This window comes from Astatotilapia calliptera, chromosome 12, assembly GCF_964374335.1.
Source record: "Astatotilapia calliptera chromosome 12, fAstCal68.1, whole genome shotgun sequence".
NCBI lineage: Eukaryota > Metazoa > Chordata > Actinopteri > Cichliformes > Cichlidae > Astatotilapia > Astatotilapia calliptera.
The window spans coordinates 22,044,474-22,057,340 of record NC_137433.1 but is presented as its reverse complement, the minus strand read 5'-3'; the positions used below and the strand labels follow the sequence as shown (position 1 = coordinate 22,057,340).

Below are 12,867 nucleotides of genomic sequence, written 5' to 3'. Positions count from 1 at the left end.
TTTTTGTTTATTTTGTGTCATTTTCGGAAAAGTCATCAAATTTCAATCTTAAAGATTTAGGATATTTTTCTCCCAAACCTTTTGTTTTACTGTAGTTAGTCAGCTAACCAGAGCCACTAAAACAAAATACATGAAATCACGTGTTTTCTCAACTGATTTGATTGAGAGAAGTTCAGAGAGACTATATGAAGAGTGATGTCTCACTCACAAACTGCTTTATTTTCCTTACAAACCGACGATCTGTGATCTGGCGGATAGCCAGAGCCGAGTGAGCGCTCTTGATTTGTACACGATCTTTGTACTCACCTGTCGCTAGGATACTTTGCCCTCCTCTGCTGTCCGACGAGTCACGCCATTGGTGCGTGAGTGATGGGGGAAGTGCTGCTTCTCCAAAGTTAGCCACCTTCGCTCTGTACGAGCCGAAGTCGAGAAAGAGTGAGAAAGAGTGGGGTTTAAGGACTTATGAGTGGCATCCGGGGGAAAAAAAGTCGAGTTTATTTCGGCCGTCCCGCTGAGTCATGGAGTTTGGTGAGGAATCGTCACCAGCTCGGGCTTTCGAGAAGGACGCTTTCGAGCTCACTGTGGAAGATGTGTATGATATCTCGTACGTAATCGGAAGAGATCTGTTAAAAATCAGCAGCACTGGCGAAGAAGTGTCAGACCTACAGTTTAGGATAGTCCGTGTGTTGGAAATGTTTGAGACTTTGGTCAACAAGTACAACTTGTCTCTGGAGGAGCTGAAAATGGAGCGGGACAACCTCAAGAGCGAACTGGATAGGATCATCAAGGAGGGCTCCTCCAGGCCTGGCGCGGTGAGTTTGACACTCTATAGTTCAGGCTCTTGTCAGATAGAAGTAGACCTTTAAATATGGCTTTTTGTTTTTTTAATCACAGCAGACTTCGGGACCGAACCAGCTGGTGGTGGACCTGACAGACCCTAACAGACCCCGATTCACTATGCAGGAGCTGAAGGAGGTGCTGCAAGAGAGGAACCAGCTGAAGGCTCAGCTCATGGTGGCCCAGGAGGAGCTTCAGCTGTACAAGAGGTAACCGGTGTGAAATGTAAAGTTCACTCTGGCTTCTAAGAGTACATAAAATAATGATAAATCTTTATTTATATCAGAAACATGTAGCTAATGCACCTGCTCAGTGTCAATACACCTGAAGACTGTGCGCTTGTAAGAGGATTTATTGATGGGCTGCTGTATAATGCTATGTCAGACTGGCTTGAATCTCATATCAGTTTCAACTAGAATTACGCTGAGTCCATGGGGAAATGCATAAAATGATCAGCCACTCTATTAGGTACAACTTGCTAGTAGGTTGGACCACCTTTTGCCTTCAAACCTTTAATTCATTGTGGCACAGATTCAGCAAGGAGCTGGAAACATTCCTCAGATTTTGATGTTGACATGACAGCATCACACCATTGCTGCAGACTTGTGGGCTGTTAGAGGCTGTTAGATTTGGTGACTGTGGTTGCCATTTGAGCTGAACTCACTGTCATGCTCTGAGCTTTGTGACACGGCCTGTTATGGAAGCGGCCATCTGAGGATGAGTACACAGTAGTTATAAAGATCAGGTAGATGGTTTCTACGATGCTCAGTTGGTACAAAGAAGCCCAAAGTGTGTCAAGAAAATATCCTCTGCATCAGTATACCATGACCACCACCACATGCCTGAACCATTCAAACAAGGCGAATTGAGCTGTGTTTTCATCTTGTTTTATGGCAAATTCTGACCCTGCCATTGCAGTAGAACTCGAGATTCCTCAGACCAGGCACCATTTTTTTTAATCTTCTATTGTCTAATTTTGGTGCGACCGTGTGAATTTGAGCCTCAGTTTCTGATCTGAGCTGGTCTTTATAAGGCTAGCCTCTGTAAACCATAGAGATGGTCACGTGGGAAAATCCCAGCAGATCAGCAGTTTATGACATACTCAGACTAGCATGTCTAGTTTGACCCCCATGTTACTTTCAAAGTCACTTAAACCACCTTTCATTTCTATTCTGATGTTTGGTTTAAAGTTCAGCACCTCCTCTTGACCAGGTCTACGTGCATGAATCTATTGTGCTGCTGCCATGTGATTGGCTGATTAGATATTTTTGTTAAAAAGCAGTTGAACAGGTGTACCTAATAAAGTGCCAATGAGTGAATGTGACTATGTAATTATAACACTGAGTGCACAAATATAAGAACCACAACTAGCCAATGAATGCAAAAGGATATATGCATATTATAGAAGCCTCACATTTCATTGTCAATCACATCATGTTTTTTTTAATTTGTTGTCATTTTAAAGCAGCAAGATTGATCATGTCTCATAAAATGAAATATTAGCCTGTCTTATAAAATACTCTTAGTGATCATAAATATCCCCGTTCTCCTGCAGTGGGATCCTGCCACAAGCTGAACCAGCCATGGTGGAGGTGTCTCCATCTCCACCATGGCAGGTGGAGACACCTGCAGCTACAGAGCACAGACCAGCCATGATAAACGACACGAAAGAAGAGAAGACGACCATAGGCAAACTGTGAGTAACAAGCTGGCTCGGTTTACCAACAAAAGTATTTACAGATGACTAAAAATAATATAAAGAAAGCGGAAAAAAGGAAGTAAAAGTAGGCCTTGTTTTAAGCCGTGCACCTCAAATGGAAAGGATTCAGAAGAATTCTGAGCAGCAACCACATGATGCTGTAATAAGCTAGCAGGGAGATTGTTCTCACAGCCCGTCTCCTGTCTCCTAATGATATACTTGTGACTGGGTGAATTCATGCTGACGCTCAGGATGTTTGTCTGAGCAGTGAACGAGACGCAGAGAGAGAGTACGCCTCTGCCAAAATGCTTCCGTCAGTAATCACAGCCTCCCGTGATGCAGCGTTGTTTGCGTGCTCCATGTTCACCAGCGCTCCTTCAGCTAACTCTGACCTTTCTGTTTGTAGGTTTTCATTCAGGCGAAAATGAGAAGAAAAGCTTTCACGGAGAACTGACCATGTAGGAGACAAACAGGATTTGTCGGCACAATTAAACTCCTTTTGTACTTTTTAAGAAGTATTTGTCAGTTTTAATAAGCATTATTTTTAACCTAAGATGTTTTTAGAGTAGACATCTTTTAATTCTGTAAAAATAAGATATGGAAAGGAAACTGGAAAGTATTATTTAACAAGTGATGATCATGTTAGATGTTCAAGTTTATAATTATTTATAAACTTGAACATCAGCTTTTTTTTTTTTCTTGTTTTTTAATGAGCCACGATAAGGTCTTTATGTAGGCACATTCCCATCACTCATCTCTATCTTGTTAATGAAGGTGAAATACCCAATCAAAATCTAATAATAAATTTGATTGTACTTGTGTTTTGTCTCAAGTTGAATATTTAAAAAGCTTTTGTTTTATCATATTTTAGCCAGATGCCAAAAATATTGCTAATACACAAATTACAGCATAGATTTACAGGCTTTAATCAGCAGATTACAAGGCTTTGTTCTTGCTGAAGTCCTCTCGTTGACTTCTGTTTTGTGTGAAGAAGGGTAGGCGGGACAAAAAGGTAACCCACTCTCATATTTCACTGAACTGTCTTTAGCTTTGTTGACAGTTCAGTTCATGCAATGATGGAAAAACCTGGTCACTATATTTAGATTAGTCACCAACCACCACATCGTAACACTGCTCCCACAGGCTCGTACTGTAGGCTTGACTGCTACATCACATCATCCCCTCTCTTCTTATCCTAAGATGCCCATCACTCTGGAACGGAGTAAATCTGCACCCTTCGAACCACATGACCTTTTTCATTGCTGCAGGGTCCCATTTTTTTGCTCTCTAACAAATGAACCCTTTTTTCCCCCCCAATTAGCCTCACTGATAAATGGCTTTAACACTACACACTTGTTTAACCCAATCTCAAGTGCTAGCTGCATGTGTGGAAATATTCCTACTTTCACTCTTAAAGCCTCGTCAGGTACGTTTTAAAGACATTTTGTAGCAAATTTTGCTTTTATCTCCTAACTGCACTAAAGAATTTGTGGACATATAACATGGAGGGACCATGCAACATAGTATTTAGAGTTCAGTATCTGCTGGAGACCATTTCTGGATACAAGCCCCTCTACATGGGCTTTTATTTCTTTGTGCCCTCCTCTCCTACGTCCTCCTGCCTCTGACCTGGACATCAATTTCAGTACGCTATGTTGACGGATGTTTCAATTGCTAAAATAAATGTAGGAATTAGGCGATTAAAAAGGAGGGAAGAGGCACAGATGTAGTGTTTATTATACAGGTATTAGGTGAAAGAGTTATTTGTATTCATGTTGTTTTAAGTTATAAAAGATGACAGAGTAATTACACTTTTAGCCTTTTACCATTTAAGATTTTATATAAAAATGCACCACACTGCATCATGTTGTGAGTTTAATTTTGAGGTGACAGTAGCGCAGGAGGTGGAACAGGTCACCAATGGCACTTTAGACTGCATGGCTAGAGACTGGACTCAGCGGAGTTGTTCTCCAATGTGTTCATTGTATGAATGAAGCAAGAATGACATGTGTTGCATATGGGAACCAGCCCATAATTAAGTGGCTCTAAATGTTAAATATCATCACTGTAATCACAGTAGTGGCTGGGCTATAACAGAACAATTCATAATGTACCGTCACTTTGCAATTTCAACAGAAGGTCTCATGGAGAAGAAACACTGCTGTAGTAAGTGAAAGAAATCTGCCAACATGACTCTTTGGGCTTAAATTGAAAGAAGTAAATGTGTTTATAAAAATAAATAAAAATAAAAATCTATAATTTAATTACTTTGGTGTGCTGTGAATGGCCCAGGCTGTAAAACCTGTGAAAATATAGTTTAAAAAGAAAAAACAATTCACAATGTTTGAAAAAGCCATCCCATGGGTCACATTGGAGTCTTCGCCAGGCCAATTCAGGCTCCTGGCCTTATGTTTGAAACCCCCGATGCACGATATAGTCTTGTCCCACCTGGAGGATAGTAGATGTGTCCCTTATTTAGTTATCGAATGCACCACCAATCATGTCACGGCAGGAATGAAGACCGCTTTATTCCTCAATTTACAGCACATGTAATAATTTACAAAAGCTAGAATGACAATTACTAAAGGAAACCCCGTTCACAGTGCAAACCTGCTTCTCAAAGAAAATGACTGCTACATTTCATAAAGATATAAAATCCTGATAAAAAATATACTTCACCAGCTGAAGTTTGAGCATCTATACAAAATAAAACATTTCAAGTATCACATCTTTTTCCATAAAGAAACTGGACAGCAGACGGGACAAATTCATATATTAACGGAAAAAAAAAAAAAAAAGTCAAGGTCTCAGTGTTTGAGCCATGGGTGAGCAAGGATTGAGGCTTTACTCCGATCGCCATAATCGTAAAGCAGCTCCTCGCCTGCATTGATGTCTCTGGAGGCGACCAAGATCAGGTGAGGCGTTCCATCGATGGGGTGAAGCCTCGTCTGGCAGTTTCCAGTTTTACAGTGGTTGATCAGCCTACCAAGCCGACTCGTTTCCTTTGTGGCATCAACACTGTGATACACAGACATGACTGTCACAACACAAGACAGGTGTCCATACTAAAATCACAGCTATTAAACTTTTGTTTTTAATTCTAGGAGATGTCTTTCGCATAATAAAATGTCAGCTAGAATAAAGTTTTATAACAGTGCTTTTTGTATTAAAGAAATAATTACTCATCCTAAAGAACACATGCTTTTATGATTCTAAAAAAAACAAAACAAAACCTATGTACAACTAGAATTTCGATTTCCAGGGAGACAAAAATGACACAGAAAGTATTTGGAGGAAAAAAAAAAAAAAGTCATAGGGTGAATATATACAGGTCTATGGTGAGATGCCAACACTGAATAAACTGATGATTAAAGATTAATCTCACATACTTTGAAGGTTTGTGTGCACGGGTGTGAGACCTCTTGCAGAGCAATGCCATTTGGACTTACCAGTAAGTTTTGGATTGATACTGGAAGTAGTACATGTAACAGCCTGTTTGAGGATCCTCAGCGTACTGGGCCTCTCTGATTTTAGCTTCAGCCAGGTCCAGCAGGTCTCCGTGATACTCCACGACAAAATCTCCCCTTTTGAAACCACTCACAGCAAATACCCCTCTCCCCTTGCCATCTATGTTTTTGACCTGTTCACAGTGAAAATGTACACTGGATTAGCAAATGTTGCTTAACCAGCATTCAGGGATCATGTCTGCATGCAGAGTTTTGTAGTGGCACAAATGTAAACATTACCTCCATTCCTTCTTCAATGTCATTCTTTATCAGGTCATCGAGGTGCTTGTGTTGTTCACTCTGTTAACAGTGATTCGATCATTTAGTTTAGTTTTTTTTTTTTATTAAAGAGAACATCAAGACAACTTTATATACATTTTTGTTTTAATAGTTTCGCCCCCTCCCTTAAGAATGGCTCGACAGCCACTCCACAGAGACCATTTCCAATGAGGCTTCAGTGAAAGAAACTAATAAACTAAAAGAAACTAATAAATTATGTGTTATTTAACTGTTTCTTTGCCAACTGTGTAGACACAACTCATGGTTCATCCCTCGAGTTAGGTGCCTCTATGCTTTAATGAGTCATAGATCAGCATTTAGTGGCTTTCAAAAAGAAAAAAAAAAAAAAAAAAAGAAAAACCCAACCAAAAAATTTTGAAGTCCTTTCAGAAATCTGGAAAAGTATTAGTCAATACAGACCTTTAACTCTGCATTTGTTTTTCTGTTACTGCGCCTGATGGGAAAGTAGTCAGTGACCTTTCTGTTTTGAAGAGCTTTACTCTCCATCCTGAAAACAAGAGACATCAGAGTAATAAGTCATTATGCTTGTGCAAGTGAGTGTGAAAGAGTCCGTGCCCACCCCCTCTGTGTTTTTAATGAGACTGGCACGTTGGTGACATGTACCCACTTTTTTGCTCCCAGCTTGTGTCCATTTCTGCCCCGAGACTTGGATTTTGGGACACTGCCATCTGTTGCAGACCTGACGTCAGTATGCGAGGTGGAGCTTGGTTGCTCAGAGGCCTTTTCTCTTGTTTCATCACTATGACAAGCCATTTCAGCCTTCTGGACTTTGGATACCTCAGCTTTCATTTTATTGGATGAGCCTTAAACACAGAAGAAACAAAAACACCACAAATATTTAAGAAGAACGGGTCAGTGAGCGCTACTACTACTAGTAGCCTGGAAAGTTGTGTAGCTCACATGAATGCTGATGAAACAGCAACTAAAAGGACAACAGTGAAATAACAGAGTAAGTGCTTAATTTAAGAATTTACCTTTTTTCAGTTTTGGCATATCTGGTTTAGTTGAATCCGAATCATTTCCTTCCTGAATGAGCGTGCTTGAACTGTCACTCAGAGGGGACCTGGGCTTGCTTGGAGTCCGTAGACTTGGGAGAACTGTCTGCACGTTACCTTTACAACCCTACAAAAATCATTATAAACATGGGTCATAAAGAGAAAGCTGTATGAGAGTGATCTGATGCAATAAACAAAGTGTAGCATTTCATCACTGTTCAGGAACTTGTCTAAATCTAGAGACATGTTGCACACTTAGCACTGTGCTTTCCAGCACCTTTGAGAACAGAAAACAGATTTTATCCATCGCTTTAATCCAGCCGAGTCCAAAAAAAAACAAACCATGAACAAATTGCAAAAACTGCACGGCTTGGTCTGGCAACTCTAACAAAGACTCTGTCCATAATCAGCTGTTTCTCACTCATTCAATACTTTATAACATATATAAAAGGGAACACTAAACTGAGATTTTCTGACAGGACTTGCAGGAAAATCTGCTCACAATTTAACCGATTCAAATATCCAGTTTAAATCAAGTACAGGAATGTGGATGCAGCAATCTAAAGTAAATTAGGAGCATACATTCCTGACCCATACAGTGCGCAAACTGTAAAAAAGATGAGGCATTAATATTTTTCTGCCATTTGCAAGCCACAGGCCTAAATTTCAAATTGCTCAAATTAAATGTTCAAGTTTTTCTCCCTCTCTACTTGTGTGTCAAGCGGAGTTTCTCTCACAAGAATTCATTAACATGGTCAGTGAATCCTTGTACTACTGTTGGTCATTCACTCAGACACAGAGAAGGAGTAAGTTATAACATACAAATAGCTGTACTGAAACCAGGTGTCCACTGTGGCTGGACTCTGAGTAAGGACAAGAAGGACCTAGAGGGAATCTCATACTTATTTTACATCCACTAGCTAGATTAAGCCCACTTTGATTAGATATTTTGTAACTATCAACCTAGTTACTTTGGTGTAGCATGAATACTCAGAAGGGAGGTGTTTATCAGTAAAGCTAAAGCTGTAAAACCTATAACATTAAAGTTAAAAGTCCAAAATGTAGGTCTTCTTTCAACCTGTCCAGTTGGGCCGTACTGGAATATCTGCCGGGCAGCTTCTGGTCTCCGGGCCCTTATTTTTGAAACCCCTAGTTCACAGCATGAAGCGGAGGATTTACCCCTTGCAAGAGTAACACTAATTGGTTTACCAGAAAATGTGAGCTTCCTGCTTTGGAGATGCATAAGCTGAGGAGAGCCTTGTTACCTTGTTATTTGCTGGCTTGTTTTCCTTTGTCTCCGTCAGTGAGGTTACTGTATCTTCAGCAGGGTTCTCTGGCTTTTTGTCGACTCTCAGCACATTTTTCTTCCCTGCATAAACATAGACATGAATAAATTTGAGCTCTTCTATCTAACAATTCATTGACATATACGACAAAAAAAAACACTACCGCTGAGTTTTATTTGTAAACAGCCACGTGTATTTTAACAAACCTAGTCCCTTTTTTTGCGCTAACTAGCATTTAGCAGTCAGCTACTACACAAACAGCAACACGTCTCAGTTACCTTTTGCCATGTCAGTACACAAATAAAAATCCACAGAGGACGTGGGAGCTGTTAAATGCAGTCCTGTGTCTTCTGGTCCCTTACTGTACTCAGTTCACTGCAACGACAAATATCAGACCGCATCACTCCGGAGAGAGCGTGGAGGATTTAAAAATACTACTCCGCTTCTCATTGGCTCTTAAGTACAGACGGGAGGGGCTTGGGTTTGAAAACAGCTCTCTGATTGGCCCCAGCTGACGGCTCTGCGTGTTACCGGTCTCTTTGCAAAAGTTTTTCTCAGTGGCATTAAATAACAGTTAATGATAATTATTTTAATAGCAACACAAAACAATCTGTTTTGCCTGTTTACCTGTAAAGAGCTTATAAAAGTAATATTAACGGAATATAACATCGCAAAGATAAGAATAAAAGACAATAACTTACAGCTAGAGATCATGATTTTTACTTAGATATGGCTAGAATTGAGCACAGACCCACATTTGCTTTTTAAATAAAACTTTCTAAATAAAACATCCTATTAATGTAGAGAAAGAGATTTTTACTGACATCTAGTGGCAAAAGGATGTAAGAGGTACTGTTAAAAATTATGCAGACGTACTGGTCTGAGTATTGTAAAAAAAAAAAAAAAAAACTGCTGATCCGCTGGGATTTTCCCACACAACCATCTTTAGTGTTTTCAGATAGTGGTCTGAATGAGTAAAGATATCCAGTGAGCAGCAGTTCTCTGGGTTAAAATGCCTTCTTGATTATAGAAGTCAGAGGAGCCCAGACTGCTTTGAGCTGATAGGAAGGTAACAGTAACTCCAATAACCACTTGTTATGGTATTTCCTTGGCATACTTTATGCCCCTTGGTACCAACTGAGTATTGCTGCTGATCATCCCTTTATGACCACAGAGCACCCATTTTCTGATGGATAACACACCATGTCATAAAGCCAAAAGCATCTTAAACTGCTTGAGTACTCAAATTGCCTCCACAGTCACCAGATCTCAATTCAATAGAGCCCCTTTGGGATGCGATTGAACAGGACATTTATATCATGGATATTCAGCCTACAAATCTGTGCAATGCTATTATGCCGGTATGGACCAAAGAGGAATGTTTCTGACACCATCTTGAATCTATGTGAAAAGAATTTAGGTAGCTCTGGAGGGAAAAAGGGATCTAACTGGGTAGCAGCAAGGTACTTAAAGTGTCCAGCAACTGTAATTCATTTCAATGCAATTTTTCAGCATCCTATAATCAGTATAAATAGAAGCAAACGTTTTTTATGTTCATTTGCAATAGGTCCACTTATATATTACTGTGTTCTGGTGACACCTTTAGGTTTCAACATGAAGACATCCACAGATCAACTCGTCTCTTTTTAAGCTTTTTCTTGTGAAATTCAAATATGCTGAATGCTCCATGGCTTCCAAAATTTTTGCCATCCTACTTCAATCTAAAGGTAAACGAAGCAGACCCCCCTATTTAACTCAAGTTTAGACTCACACGAATAAACAACCAATCACACATAACTTTATTTTAATCCTTATGTGACACACTGATACTGTGCCTGTCTGAAGCTAAACAAATAAAATCTTGTTATTAGAGCTGACAGCACTTCTTCAGACTGAGGCTTTACAGACACAACGTGCAGGATCATTCAAGTATCTCTGACCTCACCGACCACACACACACACACACACACACACACACACACACACACCACTCATACAGTGTCATTTCCGGGCTTGGAGTCTGCAGCCAGCGCTTCTTTCAACAGTCTCTTTCTCTCCAGGTTCTCGTTGGCCTTCCTCCTCTTTTCTTGCTTCCTGAGCACAGACTCCTTCTTCTTCATCACAACTTCACTGAGCTCTCCTTTGTACGCAACGTCGAGTTTCTCCCTCATAATCTCTCGGGCACGTTTTCGATTTATGTCCACAGATCTGGTCTGGTGGCACTAGAGAGGAGATTAAAAGACAACAAACAATATCAAAGGTATTCCAGATGTACTGGACACCATTACACGATTAACTATTGGTGAACAAAAAGCACCTTCACCACGATCCCAGTGGGGATGTGCTTTAGCACCACGCAGTTGCTGGTTTTGTTGGTCGCCTGTCCTCCAGGTCCAGATCCTCTCACAAACTGCTCTTCGAGCTCATCCTCGACCAGGACAGGAAGGTCTATCAGGTCCTTTTTACCGGCTGCCAACACACACCTGAGTCCAGTGGGAGGGGGTCTAAGCAGCAGAGAGCCTATCCATGTGAGCCGCATGCGCACAAAGCTGGTGATCGGTACAAACACGGACATCACATCACAACACACCAGACCCTAACAGAGAGACAGTTTTCATTTCTCTAATCCAGAAAAAAACAACAGGTGTCACAGGCTCACTCTTTCAGAGTCACGCTGAGCCTTTGTTTATGTTCCGGTTTGTCTTCTTTACGTCCGTCGTTGTGTTTTTCTTCGCGGATTGAATAGTGGGTATGCTGACTCTACAGCGCCACCACGTATCACTTAGCCACACTGGTGTACTTGAATAAGCGATTACTCTATTTTTCTAATTATTATCATTATTACTTTTCAACTTTAAGCTGTGATAGTGTTGATGGAGAAGTTCAGAGAAGGTCAGAAGGAGTTGGACTGTGTCTCTGTGGATATAGAGAAGGGACATGAAAGGGCGCCAGGAGAGAAACTGGTACTGTCATGAGTGAGAGACAAGTGTGAGGGTGGTGCAGGACAAGGGTGATTGGATGTCCCACTTTACGCAGGACTGGACAGCATTTTTATCCTTTGTCCTCCTGTCCCACATTCTGATTGGTTCTGCAGGGCATACACTTTTCTAAAATCTGACTTTTACTTCAATGTATAAAAAGGTTAGGGCTTTTGTTTTATTTTGTTTTCTATAGTCCAAAGAAGGTTAGATTTATCATGCCTTACCCCTCACCAAAAAGTCACAAACTTTGCTGATTTGATTGAATATGATGGGGGGAAAAACACAAAGAAAAGAAAGGGGGGGGGGGGGGGGGACGACAAGGTAGGGTAATATGCATACATCCAAGCTGGAACCCAAAAAGTGCTACGAAACAGAAAAGCAGTGAAATAAAAGAAAATACAAGCATATATAAAGACTATTGCATAAGGTGACAGCCAAAGTTTGACCAAAATTGGGTCATGTAACAGGACAATGACCCAAAGCAGAGGAAATCTACCAAAGAATAGTTAAAGAACAAAAGTTAAAGACCAGCCCAGAATCTGATTTAAATGCTGTGTTGGGACTTTAAGAGAGCTATGTATATAAATGAGTGTCACCTTCCTCAATGAACGACACTGTGCTCTGTAGTGAGATTAAGGAGCAGGTAAAGCAACATTGTAAAAAAAGTGTGGCCTGAAATTCCTCCACAACATTGTGAGAGGCTAATAAAGTGACACAGAAAATGAGTACTTCAAGTTATTGCTGCTAAAGGTGGTTCTCCAAACTGCTGAATCAGTAGGCGTGTTTAGTTTTTCCACAACAGACTGCATAATTTTGCTTTTTTAGCAGCTGTGCCAACTGTAAATGCTTACACAGCTCACGTATATGTTTGTTATGTCAAAAATGTTATACTGCTGTAGTTCCAGCAGGAACTATAATAAAAGCTTTTATTGTGATGTGATTGTCAATAGGTTCACAACCATGCAAAGTAACTTTTTGATATGATTTCCTGGTTTTACACAATACATATATACTTCATTTAAAAATTTCCACGTTGTTATGTCTTTCACTTCTCAGTGTCCAGGCAAAACTTGTGAAAGAGATTCATTAGGTTGTCATTTCTGTAGTAATAACACAAAGACATAATAAATGTCAATAAATAGTAAAAAAAAAGACTGCAAAACAGTTTCAACCAATTTTCCAAATGGATTGTTAAATGGACTGTGATGTAATGCTTCCTGTTTGTCCCTTAACAATGACTATAATTAGTAAAGCAGGAAACTT

The 12,867-nt window shown here is 40.2% G+C and overlaps 3 protein-coding genes across 4 annotated transcripts; 1 reads left to right on the top strand and 2 right to left on the bottom strand.

Moving 5' to 3' along the window:
• The first annotated feature begins 337 nt into the window (after window positions 1–337).
• rilpl2 (Rab interacting lysosomal protein-like 2) lies at window positions 338–3,357 on the top strand. Of its 2 annotated transcripts, none has more exons than XM_026187699.2 (4): window positions 338–812; window positions 898–1,046; window positions 2,393–2,533; window positions 2,943–3,357. In XM_026187699.2, the coding sequence occupies exons 1-4, from the start codon at window positions 519–521 to the stop codon at window positions 2,962–2,964; spliced, it is 606 nt and encodes a 201-aa protein (XP_026043484.1). In that variant the 5' UTR covers window positions 338–518; the 3' UTR covers window positions 2,965–3,357. The 2 variants fall into 2 exon arrangements, with proteins under 2 accessions (XP_026043484.1, XP_026043483.1); XM_026187698.2 differs by having other exon boundaries at window positions 895–1,046.
• Window positions 3,358–5,039: 1,682 nt separating this feature from the next.
• On the bottom strand, window positions 5,040–9,071 carry kmt5ab (lysine methyltransferase 5Ab). Its single transcript, XM_026188748.2, has 8 exons — window positions 8,902–9,071; window positions 8,603–8,706; window positions 7,317–7,464; window positions 6,950–7,145; window positions 6,742–6,829; window positions 6,283–6,342; window positions 5,986–6,176; window positions 5,040–5,554 (listed from the first exon to the last, which is right to left on the bottom strand). The coding sequence occupies exons 1-8, from the start codon at window positions 8,909–8,911 to the stop codon at window positions 5,344–5,346; spliced, it is 1,008 nt and encodes a 335-aa protein (XP_026044533.2). The 5' UTR covers window positions 8,912–9,071; the 3' UTR covers window positions 5,040–5,343.
• A 1,328-nt stretch (window positions 9,072–10,399) lies between these two features.
• On the bottom strand, window positions 10,400–11,370 carry mtrfr (mitochondrial translation release factor in rescue). Its single transcript, XM_080308724.1, has 2 exons — window positions 10,941–11,370; window positions 10,400–10,845 (listed from the first exon to the last, which is right to left on the bottom strand). The coding sequence occupies exons 1-2, from the start codon at window positions 11,196–11,198 to the stop codon at window positions 10,615–10,617; spliced, it is 489 nt and encodes a 162-aa protein (XP_080164850.1). The 5' UTR covers window positions 11,199–11,370; the 3' UTR covers window positions 10,400–10,614.
• Between the last annotated feature and the right edge of the window lie 1,497 nt (window positions 11,371–12,867).

Coding starts and splice junctions, on each gene's coding strand:
- kmt5ab (XM_026188748.2), bottom strand. Junction 7,465..8,602: donor ACAAGCCAGCAAATAACAAG/GTAACAAGGCTC, acceptor TGATTTTTGTAG/GGTTGTAAAGGTAACGTGCA. Junction 6,830..6,949: donor CACAAGCTGGGAGCAAAAAA/GTGGGTACATGT, acceptor TCTTGTTTTCAG/GATGGAGAGTAAAGCTCTTC.
- rilpl2 (XM_026187698.2), top strand. CDS start 519: ATGGAGTTTGGTGAGGAATCGTCACCAGCTCGGGCTTTCGAGAAGGAC. Junction 1,047..2,392: donor GAGCTTCAGCTGTACAAGAG/GTAACCGGTGTG, acceptor GTTCTCCTGCAG/TGGGATCCTGCCACAAGCTG. Junction 2,534..2,942: donor AAGACGACCATAGGCAAACT/GTGAGTAACAAG, acceptor TTCTGTTTGTAG/GTTTTCATTCAGGCGAAAAT.
- mtrfr (XM_080308724.1), bottom strand. CDS start 11,198: ATGTCCGTGTTTGTACCGATCACCAGCTTTGTGCGCATGCGGCTCACA. Junction 10,846..10,940: donor CCACTGGGATCGTGGTGAAG/GTGCTTTTTGTT, acceptor TCTCCTCTCTAG/TGCCACCAGACCAGATCTGT.